We start from the raw sequence: 18161 nt of genomic DNA, 5'->3' as shown, positions 1-18161 counted from the left end.
GCGCTCCTGCTGAGGGTTCGGATCCCACATACAGACCGGTTCCCGCTCACTGGCTGAGCGAGGTGTGGGAGCAACACCGAGGGTTGCGATCCCTTGCCGGACACGAACAAAGACAAAAAGGAAAAAAAAAAAAAAGAGTAAGTGAATTCTGGGGCCGGCCCGGTGGCGCACTGCTACAGTGCACCGCCTGGGAGCGTGGTGGCGCTCCTGCTGAGGGTTCGGATCCCACATACAGACCGGTTCCCGCTCACTGGCTGAGCGAGGTGTGGGAGCAACACCGAGGGTTGCGATCCGTTGCCGGACACGAACAAAGACAAAAAGGAAAAAAAAAAAAAAGAGTAAGTGAATTCTTAGTAAATTCTTCTAACGAGTCCTTACAATACCTCTGAATACATGTGTCCACCAGCTCCATCTCCCTTACCTAAACCCCCTCTGTGCTCCCCTCACCTTCCATGCTGCCAATAGAACAAGGCAGATTAGTCCTTGAATTTAAAGATGTTGCTGCCCAATATGGTTTTCTTCATCTAAATCCCTACAATTACATTAAAAGAGTCTCTATATATTGATGATATCTATATTTCTTACAGGTTTTGGAACCAATCTAATTTTGGAATAGGATCTGGGGTTAACAGCAGTAGTCTCCATCACATTTTCCTTTGCAGTAACCTGGACATCCACAGGACTCAGCTGGAATACCATTTTAAGGTTGGGGGGGTACAAGAGATGATAGACTATCAGCTGAGTGAATGAGTAGGTCTAGGAAATTTAAAATGTCTCTTTCCTGGCTGTGGCTTAGGTGAACATTTTTAGTCTAGAACCCAGAATGTAGGCTTGTTCGTATTTTAAAAATAGGTAAAAGGATCTTCTTAATGAAGGCCATTTGCAGGCCTGTGTGAGTTTAGCAGCTCATAAGAGGGGCGTATTAATTGGTGAAAGGGCCATGCCTGCAGGAACGACAGTGCCAAACAAAACAGTTAGCTGGATTTCTGGAGCATCAGAAGTCATCAGTGCAAGATATTGTTCAAATTGATAGTCAAGATTTGTAATCCTACTTCTTCCTCAGCTGGCTGCTTGTGTTGCAGGGAGGTTTGCCTTAATGTGTGGGTTCCTGGGCTGGAAAGAACAGTAATGATATCTGCCTGTTTAAGAGGCCCGGATTTTCCCACTGAGAAACATCTGTTATGGGTTATCACAGTTACTGAATATATCAGTGTGGTTTCATGGAGTTAAAAAGAGAAATGCTTAAGCTTACACTTAATAAGAAAATGCACAGTGCAATCCGAATCATTATTGCCCTTGACTTTAATGGTACATGCGTATTTTTCTATTGTCCATATTTTTATACATACAATTGCATTCTTTTGCTGGCAATAAGAGTTTGTAGAGGGGAATATATAATCTCACCATCTCCCTTTTCCCCTTTTCCTCAGTTACCTGTAAACACACATACACACACACATCTGACTTCAGGCAACCGATGTCTTCTTAGATGAGACTGAGAACCGGTTGCCATTCCACCATCTGCTGGGGCTTCTCTTTACCCCCCTTCCCCAAGAGAAATGTAATTGTTAATCAGCCTTTATGTGAAATGAAAAATTGACTGTGCAGCCTAACGTCATCCAGTAAAACCTTTTGTAATTATGCCAGTGTTCTGTACATGTGCTGTCCAATACACCACCCACATGTGGCTATTGTGCACTTGAAATGTGGCTAGTGTGACTGAAAGACTAAATTTTTAATTTAACTTAATTTTAATATGAATTTAAATAGCTATATGTGACTGGTGGCTGCTGTATTGGACAGCACAAAAATTGCCAAAAAAGTCACAACATCAGAAAAGGTGTTGTTGAGTGAAGGCATTAATCAGTAGGATTACCTCTGATTTACATCCAAATGCCTCTTTTCTATATTGAGCTAACTGGTACTTAGAAGTAATGCAACATCATTCTTGATGGATGTCAAGATGATCATCATAAAAGATGAGAAAAAATCACCATCTACCTAAAGCATTTAAAATTAATAATAGAGACCATTCTCTATTCTATGCTAGATGATTTACATATCTGCTTTACAGATATATCATCTGTTATTTTTACAAGCATTCCAGGTTAAGATACTGCTTTTTTCCTATTTCATGTAAAACAGAAAACTGTGCTACACCAATTTAAAATAACAAGCCCAATGTCACATAGCCAGTAAGTAGCAGAGCCGAGTTTTGAACCCACATAGGGTTCTTCATTGATGTTTCTCACAATGAATGTTTTCCACATGGTCTTCTAGAGCACCTGTGCATATTTCCCTAATCAGCACTAGGGAATAGGGCAGGGGTCAAGAACACGGGCCTTTGCTCCACACTGCTTCACTTGACCTGCCTTTACCACTTACCATCTGCACGATTTTGAGCAAGTTACTTAATATCTCTGGGCCCCAATTTTCTCATTTTAATATGAAAATAATAACTATAAACCTCATTGGGTGGTTGTGAGGGTTAAATAAGTTAACAGTGCCTGGTGCATTGTTTGAACCATGTGGATTTGCCATCATCATTATTTTTAAGTTAAAGGAGACTGCCATTTATGTTAGAATGTCGATTCGATGTGATGTGAATAGATGAAATAGAGATATGCTTTGGGTATGCTTCCCTAGGAAATGTGAGAGACTATAATAAGTCAGACAATTCAGGAAGAAACACCCTGCTATTCAGCTACTTTGGTGTCTCCATCACTGAAATTACAAAGTTTCAGAGCCCACATGCCCTGGCCAATTCTTTGTATCTTTGCTTTTCATGTTACCCTTATAGATGTCCTCTTTGGTGTCTTTGATTGGTTTTGAATGCTGAGTAGTGACAAGCAGCAACACAGCTGGATAGAGCTGTAAGATTTGCTGTTCTGTCTTCCAGCAGGGAATTATTACCATGGATACCAGCATCGGAGGAGGAGTGGGGAGCACTCTCCACTTGCCTCCTGAGTGTCTGACATCTGTTTCTGGCAAGGCCAATAATGAGTGTGCTGCTAGTTTCATATCAAATAGGAGACTGATCTACATCTCTTTTTTTTTTTTTTTTTTTTAACCACAGATGGCCTCTGCCCAAGATGCCAGGTATGGACAGAAAGACTCTTCTGATCAGAACTTTGACTACATGTTCAAATTGCTTATCATCGGCAATAGCAGTGTGGGGAAAACATCCTTTCTGTTTCGTTATGCGGATGACTCCTTTACATCTGCATTCGTCAGCACAGTTGGGATCGATTTCAAAGTAAAAACAGTATTCAAAAATGAAAAGAGAATCAAGCTTCAGATTTGGGTAAGTGACTTTGAACTGACCGTGTCATCAGGCTGGTATGTTGCACATCCAAGTGTGTAAGGAAAAACTTTCTGCCTTGTTCTGTCCCCATGGGGTCCACAAGCCTCAATTTCCAGCTTGTTTGCTGCAGAACTTTCTATTTCAAAGACAGTGGGATGATTCCTCTTTAAGGTGTGGAGACTGAATTATGCCTTGTTGTCAAGTGGTGCTCCTTAAGAATATTTAGAAGAAAAAAAAATCCAAACCTCTTTCGTGTTGGTGGCAGAAGGAACACTCAAGTGAGAAGTCTGGCTCAGCCTTTTATGATCTGTGTGACCTTGAGCAGGTCTGTGAATCCTTCTATGCCGCTTTTGTAATTTATAAAATAGGCAAAGTGGATCTGGCCTTTTAGGTTATAGGAACCAGCCTGCCCTGCACATTTAAAGGAAAAGGTAAACAAGCAAATATAAGAAAACTTAGGTTTATTCCCTTCATAAAGCCCCAGATAAAATTCTGAGCACAGTCTATTTATACTCCACAGACTTAGTCTTTTCAGTTCTAAGAGCTATATTCATCTATACCCTCAAATAAACCAAAACAGCGAAACAAAATATTCATTTGAAGCAGGGTCTGCCCTATGTAGAAGGTTCCCCAAAAGTTTTGAGACCATTTGGCTAGCTTCTGCCTCTCCCCACCCTCTCAATAGGAAGATCAAAGGTTTCTGAACTAAATTGTTGGGATAAATTTAGGAGACTGGGGAGTAAGCAAGAAACAGAAGAAAAATGTATGTAGGTAACATGTCCAAGGTCATATAAGATCTACACCAAGAGAGAATTATGTAGTGAATATTTTATGAACATCATAATATATACATAGGTAGAATGTTTCTATGGTCAGTTTTGGCCCTTTTCTTTTATTCTTTTGTACCTCTGCCACTCAAGTTGATTTGAGCTGTAAAAAAGCATTTCCCGAGAGGTGTTTCTGCCTCCTTCTCAGACATTTCCAACAGCTACTATCATTCAGTGCTGGTGCCAGGACTGGCCTGCAGGACTGATGATAAGCCTCCCTTCTTAAATATGGAAAATTGGAAGAGACAAATCCCAGAGCTCAGTATTTAAACATTTTTCTTTTTTTTAAAGAGCCCTTTATTTACTATCATTAGAGTTCACATAAGAACTTAGACAAGTAGGCCCCAGGCTGGACATCTTCACTGCTCTACTCTGCCCCAAAGCCATTTGCTGGGAAGATCCCTCTTTAAGAACGAGACTTCAGTCAGTGTAGATACCAGTCACTCATGCCTATACATGGAGACAGAAAGAGCCATGTCCATTGTTTTGTATCTGAGTCCTGGTTCATTTTCTTCCTTTTCAGCTTCAGGCAACCAATTGTCATATGATAAATTTCATATTCTGGCTTAAGAAAGGTCCCTTAACTCTTATGGGCTTTGATGAATTGAAAATTAAATTAATTTGGTAACTACGCATCTCTTAACTCCACGACAGTCTTATTTCTGCTAACATGGAAGAACAATTTTTCCTCTATCTGACAGCTCTTGGTTTTTCCTCTCTTCTTTGTGTTTTAAGATTTAAAAATGATTGTTATAATCATTTAGATAAAACACCAGCATCAGGCGTTAAGACAATCTTTAGCAATTTATCAACCTAGGTTTTTGACAGAAATTCTTTATTGAGGTACAAATCACCTATCCTTAACATAAAGCAGATATATTTCAAATAATATAAAGTATTTCTCATACTTAAAAATATATTTTCTTTAAAACAGTCAATGCTGATACCAGGCCAAAGTTAATTCACTCACTTTTCTTGGTCATGAAGTTAGGCTATTTCTGTCTACACCTTACTTCTGGAGGAATGCTGCTCTTCTCCGAGCCAGCCAAAGCCTAGCTCAGATCTTTGAGCTGTTCCTTCTCTCATACCTTCTCTTGCTTCTCAGTTCTCATAACTTTGTGCAAGGCCTCTGATGTATTATTCTGTTCAGATCTGTCTCTTACCTTCCATAATCCACCATTTTCTTAAAACCTCCAACTCTCCTCACAACCAGGCTATCCTGGGATCTCATTTCATGTTCTGTGGACTCCCACACTCCCTTCAGGGGTCGGCCACCCAGGAACCCTTCACCTTGCCCTCTCCTCAGTCACAACAGTCGTTTAATAGTTATTAATATCTTTGCGATGAAAACATAATCTTGTTTCTTCTTTAGATATTTAGGAGCTCTTAATGCACATATGATTCTGGACGTGTGAAAATTAGTTTTATACTACTGTATACCAACTGGTCTATGGTAGATTGTGAAACATTCAAAAGAAGTACTATACAAAGATTTTGTGCTTACTGAACTTGTAGTATAGTTGGAGAGAGAAATTAATACTTGTGGATTAATTACATTCATCTGTATGCAATACCAAATTGTATAAATATTATTTATAGCTAGCATTTATTAAATATATACTATATGCTGGGCATTACCTATTGCTTATCTCTAATTTCCACAACAACCTAACTTTGTATTTATTATTATTCCTATTTTACGGGAGAAATCTGAAGGTGGGACAAGTTAAATAGCTTGTCCAGGGTATTACATGATGAGTGGCCATGATGGGATTCTGGGTGAGGTCTATCAGATCTGAATGTGGGAATTGTAACCTTCACCACGCTGCTATAATTAAGAAGCCTTTTTATGAAGATGACAATCTTGGGTGATGTTTTCTGGGATGTTGTAAATGTTTTTGAAAGAGTTTGACCACCTCAATGAATTGAGGCATACAGGAGAAGATATAACAAAGAGTAACGTTGGGGATGCTTATGTACAGGCATTCCCATAATAATTCTTGGGATCCTTGCTTTATGCTGTAAGTGTGCTAAAAATATATTTAGTTCTGTATAGTTATTATTGTTTAATGACTTTGACAAATCATTTATTTGGGAATACATTAAGTACTGATAGGTTGTTATCTCATTTAATAACCAAACAACTGTTCTTTCCAGCTTACAGTATTTTATGCATTTATATTAATGCATAACTAATTAAGACGTCCACATCATCTTAGCCTATTATATATTTCAAAGACAAAGAAGCAAAATGATTTCATAGTAAGAAAACCACAATGCACTAATCCACTGCAGTATCACCTTTACCAAGATAGGTTGCAGATATTAATATGATTCTGATCACTCTATTAATTTTAAATTGCCCACAAATAGAACTGTTTCCAAGTTAGGAAACCAAGATCTAGAGAGGTTAATGATTTGACCTCACCTTACCATTAGTGTCAGAGCAGGACCTAGAATCCAGGTCTCCTGTTAGCTGGGCCAGTTTAATTTCTGTTACACAAAGTTTGTTCTCAAGATTAGTACTCTGTTGTGAAAATTGTGATAAATCTCACACCTGGTTGCCAGTGGATTTGACCAGGCATAGAAAAATCAAACTGGAGGCCAGATTTCAAGTAGTATTTCTAACACGTCAGGAGGAAAGAGCTTGGGTGAGAAGACTCCACTGTTTTTCCAATTGATGGTTTGCTTTGTTTTCATGTGCTGAATAGGAATTTTCTGATTCCACAAACTGGGTTACTGGATTTTTAACAGTCCACATTCAAATAAAGCATATTAACGGCTACTGGAAACATTGACATTTCTTCCTCGACATGTTTTACTTGCTTTACGTGGAAGTTCATTACTGCCTTGCAATACACTTGTTTAGAGAAATATCATTGTTCATTTATACTTAGTTATAAACTTTGTATTACATTAGCATATTTATGAATCCCTCTATCCTTCATTATATTAACATTTCTTCTTGCACTTTCATTTCATTACCATTTTTATGATTCTCAAATCAAATATTCTCCAGATTTAAAGGATTCCAAATATTTGGGCTGGTTCTTTTTATTTTTCTGTCTGTTTAGTGCTCATATGAACATACTGGAGAAAAATTTAGACTGTTTTTTTTGCTTTAATTATAAAAAAATTTCATAACCTGGGATCTACAATATTTTGATTCTTATTTACAAAATAATTTAGCTTTGGGAAGGCTATGTAGAATGGATTTCTCCCCAAGAGGAAGGTTGAAAAATAGTATAACATCCATTACTGAGAAGAATATTGTCTGTATTTATTTTCAGTGTCTAGATTACTGGTATAAGAACTAGAAATCGATAGATCAATTGGAGAATATAGATTTAAAATGGACAGGGGCAGGTCAGCAGAGAGGATTACTGTTTCCTTAAATGTCAGAACAAGATTTTATCGATTTTATCATTTTTTTCTCTTTTTCCTACTCTCACCCTTCCTTCTTGTCTTTCCTCTCCATTCATCCCTCTTTCTCTTTCTCCCTCCTATTTCTGACCTCTTTTCTGGCTGAGTTAATGGGAAGCTCATTCTCAGCCTGCTTGGGGGTCAGGGCTGCCATACACAGATGTGCATGTTGTTCACTAGACAAGAGCACCAGGCAAGGTGTCAAGTGGGGCTGCTGTCCAGCCAGAGCTCCCCTCACCAAGCCTTGTGCTCTCACTCAGAGCTACTCCTATCTCCAGGAAGGGAGGCCTTTTCCTTTTCACAAGGGTACCACCTGCTTGTCAATTACATGACTTCTGCTCTGCATGCAACCAAGGGGGATTCTGATTCCCATACAGCAACCGTATGTGCAGACAGTAACTATATCAGAATCTAATGAAAGAGATGTAGCAAACCAAGAAAAGGACAGAAACCTTGCTTTCCTAGTGAGGCCTAGAAGAAGAGTGTGTTGTAAAATATAGGTTTTATTATCATTTAGGTATGACAAGGCCAACAGCTTGGGATATGACTGCCATTGTAAAAATAGTTTGTTACACTTACAAACTAAAGATCTCAAGAGAAGGGTGTGTGGTTGGGGGACAGGGGCCCATGTGGAATCAGAAGAATCACCGGGCTCTGTCAGGAGACAGAGGGACGGAAGACTGTGAGCAAGGGCTTCTATTGTGGCTTCTGCAGGAAAGGACAGAAAGGCAGGGTAAACAGGCTAGGATTGGCTAGTTTGAGCAATGTCAGAGGGCTCTGGGGCATAGGGGCTGTCCCATGTTGTCTGACGCCTGTTCCTGGGGTGATTAGGGCAGGTAGATAGTGGCCCAGAGTGTTAGAGCCCATTAGGGAGGTGGTTGGGGGTGTGGGCTCTGAATTGGTTGGCTTGCTTTTGAAAAAAAAAAAGTGCTCCAGTAAGTTGTTTACTACCCATAGGGATTGGCTAACCCGGGGAGGAGCAGTCCTTTCAGGATCCGAGAGGTCCCAGATGTCAAAGCATCGGAATACAAAAAAATAAAAGACATGGTTAATGCAGAGGTCAGATCTTTGGAGCTCCAGGGACAGCCTCTGCCACTATTTCCACTCTAACAAATGTGATTCCCAACACCCTTATCACAGGTCCAGTGCATTTCTTTTTTTTTGACCGGTAAGGGGATCGCAACCCTCGGCACGAGGTGGTCTGCACCATGCTCAGCCGGTGAGTGCACTGGCCATCCCTATATAGGATCCGAACCCGCGGCCTTGGTGCTACCAGCACCACTCTCTCCCGAGTGAGCCACGGGGCCGGTCCTCCAGTGCATTTCTTAGTCTCAGTATTTGGCAACCTAGAATACTGGGTCAGGACAAGATGTTACAGATTATCTGATCCAGTTCCCTCAGTATTACAACACCACTAGTAACAGCCCAGTGATGAGCCAAAAGTAAGCACTTTATGTTTATATGCATTTTAGAATTTATTTTTTGTAACAACCCAATGATGGAAGGTGGTATTATTAGACCCGTTTTATAGATGAGGAAACAGAGAATCAGAAAGACAAAGTGATTTGCTCAAGGTCACAGCTAGGATATATCAAAAACTGGATTCCAACCCAGGCACTGAGTCCAAAGCCCATGTACTTGACCATACAGTATAAATGAGGTCAGAGAGGCCAAGTAATTTGTTTGAATCTTTAGAAAATTCAATATTAAATTCTACATATCTTAATCCCTAGCAAGTACTTTTTTCACACTGTATAATTGCTCAGTATCTTTCAGTATTCCCTTAATAACTGTTCTAAAAAATTATAGTTACAGAAAAGGATCGGTTGTTTTGCTTGGAACTTACTACCTGTGTCTGCCGGCATAATTGCTTTGTGCATTATCTGTTTTGTGTTTAAAAACAAAAACATAGACATGCATAGTAGGAAGGACTGGAATACATACAGCTCACTTCTCCCTGCACATTTCTGGAATGCCTGTTACCACTGTCTGGGAATGTGCATGTAAAGAAGAGTGTGTGGAGGAAAGAGTCTGAGTAAAATGGAATAAATACCCACGGGAAAGTATTTCTGCCTGTAATCTTTGCATTTGGTGTTCATGCAGCCCAGTCATCCTGCTCATCGATGCCAAGAGGGTGTTCAAATCGTCTACTTTATTCATAGGGAAGCAACATTTTCTGCCCAGGCGAGCTCCTTAAGAGAACCATCGAAGCCAGCGACAGCTGCCAGGCCCATCCTTGGTGCTGTCATTTGTATGCTCTTTTTTCCCCATCACATTTCTTCCAACTTAGCATCTGCCTTTCCTGAGAGATTGAAAGGCAAGATTTAGTTTCACTCCTGAGAGGAAGCTGATAGTGTGTGCAAAATGTCAAGATGCATGAAAACATTCACTCTGTCAGGCAGCCCAAAGCAGCAGCTCCTGCATCCCACTGTGTGTAAACCACTCTTCTCAGCACAAAATACAAAGGATGCAGAAGATTTTGTTCCTGGCCTAATAGAGTTTACCTGATGTGTGGGAAGCTAGGAAAACAAACACAGAAGCAAGGATCACCCTGCAGATCAGTAACTGCTTTCCTCAGGGGCCAAGTGGCCCAGCGGCTCCAGCAGGGACTTTAAATTCTAATGATCCAGGGTCCAAATGGTGCCCCTGATTCTCTCCAGCTGTGTGATCTCAAGCCCTAACTTCTCTGTGCCTCTGTTTACTCATTTGTGAAATGGGGGAAAATAACACCTATCCCTTAGCTGCTAAGTATTTTCGATTATAAATACTTCTATTTAGTTCAATACTGGGCACAAAATAGGAACCAAAAAATGTTAATTTCTTTTCTAAAAATAGTGTACCAACATTCAGACTTTTGTACATAGCTGAGTAATTTAATCATATCAAATATTTGCTGGGTGCCTACTGCATGCCAGTGCTACGTGCTAGGTGTCAGGATCCCACCATGAAGGATGCATGGGGGCTGATTTAAGGAGCTGACAATCTGAGGGGAGATGGAATTCATGTGCTGTTGTAAATGGTCCAGAAGGCCTGAGCAGACGATACACAGGAAAGCTGCCTAACCCCATCCTGGGGGCTCTGGAAAGGTTTCCTGGGTCATCCATATCTAACCTGTGAACCGACAAATGAAAATGAATTATTTGTTCATTTATTCATTCACTAATTCAATCAACATTTACTGAACTTTTACTAGTGCCAGCCACTGTGAAGGAATTTGGGATTTAAAGTAAATATACAAAAAAATGTACGGATTGTGATAACAGCTTTGGAGAAATAATCAGAGCACGTGGATAAATGAAAACAGCAGCTGGGGAGGGGAAGCCTGTTTTACTTAGGTAATCAAGAAGGGTTTATGTGCAATGACAACCTCGCTGAGACTGGAGGGTAAGAAGGAACCAGCCACGTGAAGAATAGGGGTGAGCTTTCACCTCTGAAAGGAAAGAGAGGTTTGTTTCTGTTTTTTCCACCGCAGCTTCATATAGAGCATTTATTGCCTACTTCTTGTTTATCAGATCCTGACTTCCCTTCTATTTTGCCCTCATTTGAGCAGAGGTGGATTTAGACTATTGGGGCCTGAAGCTTTTACAGTGTGAAAATCCTTTCTAAGGAAAAAGATACAAAAGTATCTTTCTTTTGTAAAAGTGGCAGAAACACATGACCATGTGAACACGGTGCTGGGGGCCGCTGGTAAGAAACCTAAAGTCTAATCTTCAATCAGCTTCATGGTAATTCATCTCTACTTTTGTGGATAATTTACCTGCGTGTTTATAGGGACTGAAGGACAGGTACAACTGGAGCAGGAGAGGAATATATAGCAGGAGCCTGATGGCCAAGGTGTGTCCAGACAGTGGGATAAATAAGGGGCTTTGGGGCAGCAGATTGCAGACCTCTTTGTGTAACCTTGGGGAAAATGACTTAACCCCTGTAGCCATCAGTTTTCTGATCTGTAAAATTAAGGGGATGGATTAAAGTTTTAAAAAGTGAAAACAAAAAAACTGGCATTTAATGATCCTTAATGTGCCAGTTGTACATGCTCTGTAGATTGTAAGTCATCTGACTCTGACAAAACCCTATGAGATACATGTTATTCTTATCTTCAGTTTACAGATTAGGAAACAAAGGCAGAAGAGATTAGCAGATTTGAGCATCAGCCCTCTAGCTTTGGAGCTTTTTCTCTTAACTCATTCTGCTATACCCTTTCTCTCTAATTTCCACTTTTGAGTAATTGCCCTAGACCCACCACTGTGCATAATTTATTTTTAATGCTTACAACAACCTTGAAATGTTGGTATTAATATCACTCTTTTTAAATATATGAGAAAACAAAGACCCAGAGAGGTTAAATAATTTCCCCTGGTCATATAGCTCTTTCCACTGCCTTTAGAATAACTTTAAACTTTGTAACTTGGATTAAATTAAAAAATCAGGAAGTAGCCAACAATCAATGGAGGGAAAAAAAAATCCAGAAATGTATAAGGTAAAAATGGACAAATCATGAAATTATATTCCAGATTGTTATCTTTCAGGATCCTCCAATCAGCCTAGTTCCTACAGGATTTCTATCACAGGACTGCTAAGCAGTTTTCAAATGTTCTAAAAATTGGAATACCACCTATGGTAGCAGAGAATAGCAATTCTGCATCACTGAAGTTCCAGATAATTGAAGCTATAAATTGCCAAAACACTAAACAAATTAAATATTTTAATGAAAGACTTTCTAACATGTGTTGCACATTTACTAATCTATAGGAGGACAGAAAGAAAGAATAAGAATGTGAAAGATAAGCTGACTTGACTCTCAGGATTATCAGATGAATCCTTCAGTGAATCCTTCAAGGACGACTACCCCACTTAGTGGTCACAGATAGTGTTTTCTGTATTCTTAGGTCTACTTATATATTTTTTCTTTCTTCACTATCAAACTGCCCCCCTTCACATTTCTATCTGCTTTCCTCTCCCATTCTAATTTTTTACTTCCATTATATTGTTTTCTTGTAAACCAAGTAGTTCATTCTCAGCCGAATTGAAAGCAGCGTGGCTCAGAGAATCTCAGCGTATGAGAATCTCTTTTATTAACATGCATGAGCGTGGGTGTATGGGCACTGAGAAGTCTAATTTGACCTCACAGAAGCCTCCCTTTCCCACTGTGTTGGAATTGCTATGTATTTACCAACCAAAATATTTAACCTGCTGAACACATTGGTGTTAGTTTGACATTAGACCTATTCTGGACATGCTTGGTTCTAAATTCCCTTAAGTCAGCAATATCAGAGTGGTTTTGTAATTAAGAATGAGCTCTGAAGCCGGCCGTCTGAATTCAAATCCTGCTTCTAAGAGTTATGAGTGTTGTGACCTTGGGCAAGTTAATTAACTTTCCCATGCCTTAGTTTTTCCATCTGCAAAATAGGGACAATAATACTTAGCTTATAGTCTTATCATAAAGATTAAATAAAATATTTATAAAATTTTTAGCACAGGTACGTAGTAAGTGCTCAATAAACAAGTCATTATCATTTTTCTCAATATTATTTTATGAATGTGAATGTCATCTATCCATCTTCATACTTTCTGGAACTGCAAATGGACTTCTGGGGCCATAAATTGTCAGTTCTAATGCAGGCAGACATTTATATGAAGAGCTTTCATTTTTGTGTCCTCACATGGTAATGAAATACACAAGCATACTGACAAATAAGAAACATCTTCTGGAAACCTGAGCTCCTCTCATCAGCCTCTGGTCAATTTTATTATGTCCAAGTGCAGTCAGCTGTGTAGCTGAGGTGTTTTCTGCTGTTTTGTAACCATTTGTGGATTTTAAATAGAGTCATAAAATGCACAGGGAAGGCAAACACATACAGCTTGTTTATTAAATGCTCGTAGAATTGATGTCCTGCCCTAGAACAAAACAATTACGGATCACTGGCTCCATAGAAAGTTGTTATTAAAATACTGGGATATAGTTTCTTCAGGATATTGCCTAGTGATGCTGGCAGCTTCTGGCCTGTGATGTGGGCTGTGTTTATGCCACCACATAAGTCACCTGTTGTTATTTTTCTAATGATTCGTTTGAAGTTATACTGAACTGACCAGTTGTTCTGGTATTAGATAAACACAGCTTAAATTGAGATTCAAATAATCATTTAATTAATTTAGGTTTATTTCTCAAGTCAGATTTAAGGAAAGAGCACAGCAGTTCTCTATTTAGCTGGACCGTACTTACTTTCAGTAGTAGGAATGTCCTTTTTTTCCCCTCCTATTTTTATTCCCATAATAACACTAATTTTACTAATCCTGAACACTGCCATTGTGGCAACTCAACCAGCAAGATAAAAGAGATAGCAAATGTGAGCACCAATTGATACAAATTACATTGCTCAAGCCTCTGATGGATGTGAAGAAATGGAAAACAAGGTCTCCACCTTCAAGAGTTTACAATCTTTGAAAGCAGCTGAATCAATTTAAAAATGTTTATAAAGCATCAAGTGCAGAGAAACACACATACACACACACACACACACGTACAAAAGCACCATGTGCAAAACAATAGAGTGTAAACTAAATATAAAATAACAAAGATGATAAAGATTTGAAATGGGAAAAGTATCATACAGGGTTTTGGGGGAAAACAGAAGGTAATTTAGGAGAGTTTAATAATTTTACAAAGGTGTGTGAAGGGTATATGGATTTAATAAAGGACGGTGTAGAGCCTAGAGCTAGCACCAGAGGTCATTACCACTCCCTTGGACTGAAGGATCCAGGGAGGGAGCATTTACTGAGGCCAGGAGACAACTATAGTTGTCACAGTAGGAGAGGGACATTAGATTGGGGCACTGGCCTTTTAGAACATGCAGCCACTGCCATTCAATGGCTCATCAGAGAATAAATGCCCTGACCTCTCATTCATCCCATCTCTTGCCTGCGCCTCTCATTGGCAGAACCCACTTCAAGTGTGGCCGGCAAGGGTGGGCACTGCTCTGTTTTGGCAGTTCACAAATGTTAGCCTCCTGGAGCACACAGTAGGGAGGGATTGGGTAAAGAGTGGATCTGGAAGGAAAAGATACATCCAACACAATGAAGAAGGTGGGTTTTGATTAATATTTTCAAGGCATAGAGCTCAAATACACATTTTAGGGAAATTGAATCACAGATATTACATGCTGTTGTCTTCTTATGTTCATACCCCAGATGATTTGAATAATATGATCAATTTTACAACCTTCATTTTGTTTTGCTTTGACTGTCCACATGGTCCTCCCTGCCTATTGTTGTGGGCATTCATTGGATAATTCTATTGAAGGATCAAGATACTGCTAATGAGTTGGCACGTTGAACACATACTTGTCCATTAATATCTGCTTCATAAAGACATGAATTAATTTTCATTCAAAATCAGGTGAGTGCCTGTCCACATGGTCCTCCCTGCCTATTGTTGTGGGCATTCATTGGATAATTCTATTGAAGGATCAGATACTGCTAATGAGTTTGCACGTTGAACACATACTTGTCCATTAATATCTGCTTCATAAAGACATGAATTAATTTTCATTCAAAATCAGGTGAGTGCCTGCATAGAGAAAAATACCAGTGAACCCAGCTCCTTTGTCTAACACTCTCTGAGATGCTCTAATGTCCTCTGAAAAGGGAAAGCAAAGGATCTGAGATCTTCAGCAACAAAAGCCAATGTGGCTTATGGTTTTGCCACAGAGAGCCCAGGAAAGCCCATGGGCACTGCAGGGACAGAAATTCAGAGTTGGCCTTCTGCTCTGCTAGACTGAGCATGCTTCCTGTCACGTGAGCAGTATTCCCAAATGCCAACAGCTGACCCTCACTGGCCCCTGACAAATGTGTCTCCAAAGAAAGAGCAAGGAAATGTGTTTTTTCATAAAATTAAATTTATTCATTTTAAGAAACATTTTCAATTGAAATGATATTATTAATTATAATTAATTCCTTCTCACTCTTTTGATAATCTGGTAGATGGTAGATTTTTTTTAAACCTTTCCTGGGGGAAAAAAATGGCAATCCTCTGTCAGTTTCCCATTTGTATTCTTTTATTATGACATTATATTGGTCTTGGAAGCCCAAATGTCTGGGAATCAGTGATATGGAGTGTTTAGTGACATAGACCCCCCTGGGCTGGACGGTATGGAGAACACAGCTGTTGAGTCAGGCAGTGGCTGTGTTTTAGTCAAACAAGCTCCAGCACAGCTTGCCCTAAAGCACCAGGCATTTATGAGAGAGTGCTATGTGCAGCGTAAAGTGCTTGACTCTGGAGGTGAGGAAGCCAAGGGTTTTTAAGCTTCTTATCTTCTAGTGACTTACAGGATAATGGCACAGAAACAGTGTGGAAATAAATGAAGACCATTCAAATGAGAACAAGCTTAACTATAGCAAGGGAGTCAAAAACCATCATTAACATTTTAGCAGAAACTCAAAGGCAGGCAGAGGAGTGGGAAAGCTTTATAGTGGGAAAAAGTGGAGGCTTCAGATGTGCACTGATTGGAGGCTGTTGGCATGGAGAAGTTGTAGATGGGCTAGTTAGACTAATTAGAGGCAGGACATTTTATGTGATTGGTTAGGGGTGCATATTTGACCTTCTTTGGTCCTAAGTTGGAAGCAGGAACAAAAATTAGGGAAGCTGTCAGTTATTTATTTAGTACCTGCCCTTTTGGGCTGATCATTACAGAAGTTTTGCTTAATTTCCTGGATCGTCACTAGCCAGAGCAGTCTGGCTTCCTGCAAGTTTGACTTCTAGCAGGCTGGCTTCTCTTAGCAGCTTGTTTATTATAGATAAGGAGGTTGGTTTCCTGGGTAGGTTTGAGACTCAGGGCAAAGGGTTTAAGTCTCGCAAACGGAGTCTGAACCAGAAGGAAGTTTCTATTTTTCAGCAGTATCTGAACGAGAGAATGAGTAGACGAAAGCACAGACATGCACTCCTTATACCGCGCTATTACCAACGACATGAAAACCGCAAGTGCAGAGGACTAGAAAGCAGGTCCTATGGCCCCACCTCACTGCTCTAATCAGGCTCACTGGAGTAACGATCTCTCCCCAGCTCTGAAAAGGGGGACAGGTGATGAGTGTAATGAATCATTCATCTCCCAGCCCCGACTTAAATTACAAACCGGGCAACTGAGTGGAGAAGCCATTGCGTTTCCTGGCAAGATTGTGAAAGGAGGCTTACTAGTGAAAACAAATTCCTAGATTCTTTCTTTTTTATGTAAATACTACACCATTTTATTTTATTTTATTTTATTATTTTTTTTAATTTTTATTTTGTCAATATACAATGTAGTTGGTTATTATAGCCCATCACCGAAACCTCCCTCCCTCCTCCCTCTCCCCCCTCCCACCCAAGAATGTCCTTTCCGTTTGCTTGTTGTAACAACTTCAAAAGATTGTAGTTGTTATCTCTTCTTCTCCCCCCCCCATTTCTTTTTTGTGTGTGTATGTGAGTGATTAATTAATTTATTTTTAGCTCCCACCAATAAGTGAGAACATGTGGTATTTCTTTTTCTCTGCCTGACTCGTTTCACTTAATATTATTCTCTCAAGGTCCATCCATGTTGTTGCAAATGGCAGTATTTCATTCGTTTTTATAGCTGAGTAGTATTCCATTGTGTAGATATACCACATTTTCCGTATCCACTCATCCGATGATGGACATTTGGGCTGATTCCAGCTCTTGGCTATTGTGAAGAGTGCTGCAATGAACATTGGGAAACAAGTATACCTTCGACTTGATGATTTCCATTCCTTTGGATATATTCCCAGCAGTGGGATAGCTGGATCGTATGGTAGATCTATCTTCAGCTGTTTAAGGAACCTCCAAACCATTTTCCATAGGGGTTGCACCATTATGCATTCCCACCAACAATGTAAGAGAGTTCCTTTTTCTCCGCAACCACGCCAGCATTTATCGTTCAGCGTCTTTTGGATCAATGAACATTGGGGAACAGGTATATCTTCGACTTGATGATTTCCATTCCTTTGGATATATTCCCAGCAGTGGGATAGCTGGGTCATATGGTAGATCTATCTGCAACTGTTTGAGGAACCTCCATACCATTTTCCATAGAGGCTGCCCCATTTTGCAGTCCCACCAACAATGTATGAGAGTTCCTTTTTCTCCTCAACCTCGCCAGCATTTATCGTTCAGAGTCTTTTGGATTTTAGCCATCCTAACTGGGGTGAGATGGTATCTCAGTGTGTTTTTGAACAAATTCCTAGATTCTGAAATCCTCATCTTTCAAAGTTTATCAGAAGCAAAATATTAATTTACATGAAGTTGTTTATGACTGATAGACTGTCTCATATTCTAATGATATTTGAATTTTATTTATTTTTTATTTTAATTTATCAGTATACAATGTAGTTGATTTTCATGTCCTTTTTCCAATTCCTCTTTCCCCCTTCCTTCACCTGCGTCCCCCCATCAACATATCTGTTCGCTTGTCTTAATAAGTTCAAGGAATTGTTGTGATTGTACAGTAGTTTGTTTGAAAACTTCTAACTTGTGCTATCTGCTTTTGTAAACCGGCTTGCTCTAACTTAGCAACAGTGAAGCCATCTTAGAAGCTGTTACAGCAAGACACACCTTGCCCCCC

General features: G+C 39.7%; 1 protein-coding gene across 2 annotated transcripts in view; it reads left to right on the top strand.

Moving 5' to 3' along the window:
- The window catches only part of RAB3C (RAB3C, member RAS oncogene family), a 246562-nt gene that overhangs the window by 15996 nt on the left and 212405 nt on the right, over nt 1–18161 (top strand). For both annotated transcript variants that reach the window (XM_008567538.1, XM_008567539.1), the window contains exon 2: nt 3077–3304. In XM_008567538.1, coding sequence (XP_008565760.1) covers nt 3077–3304 — 228 coding nt within the window. The remainder of the gene's footprint in view (nt 1–3076; nt 3305–18161) is intronic.

Source organism: Galeopterus variegatus, unplaced genomic scaffold (genome assembly GCF_000696425.1).
Source record: "Galeopterus variegatus unplaced genomic scaffold, G_variegatus-3.0.2 Scaffold327, whole genome shotgun sequence".
NCBI classification, from domain to species: domain Eukaryota; kingdom Metazoa; phylum Chordata; class Mammalia; order Dermoptera; family Cynocephalidae; genus Galeopterus; species Galeopterus variegatus.
Note: the sequence above shows the minus strand (reverse complement) of the source record. Positions and strands in the feature narration are given on the sequence as shown.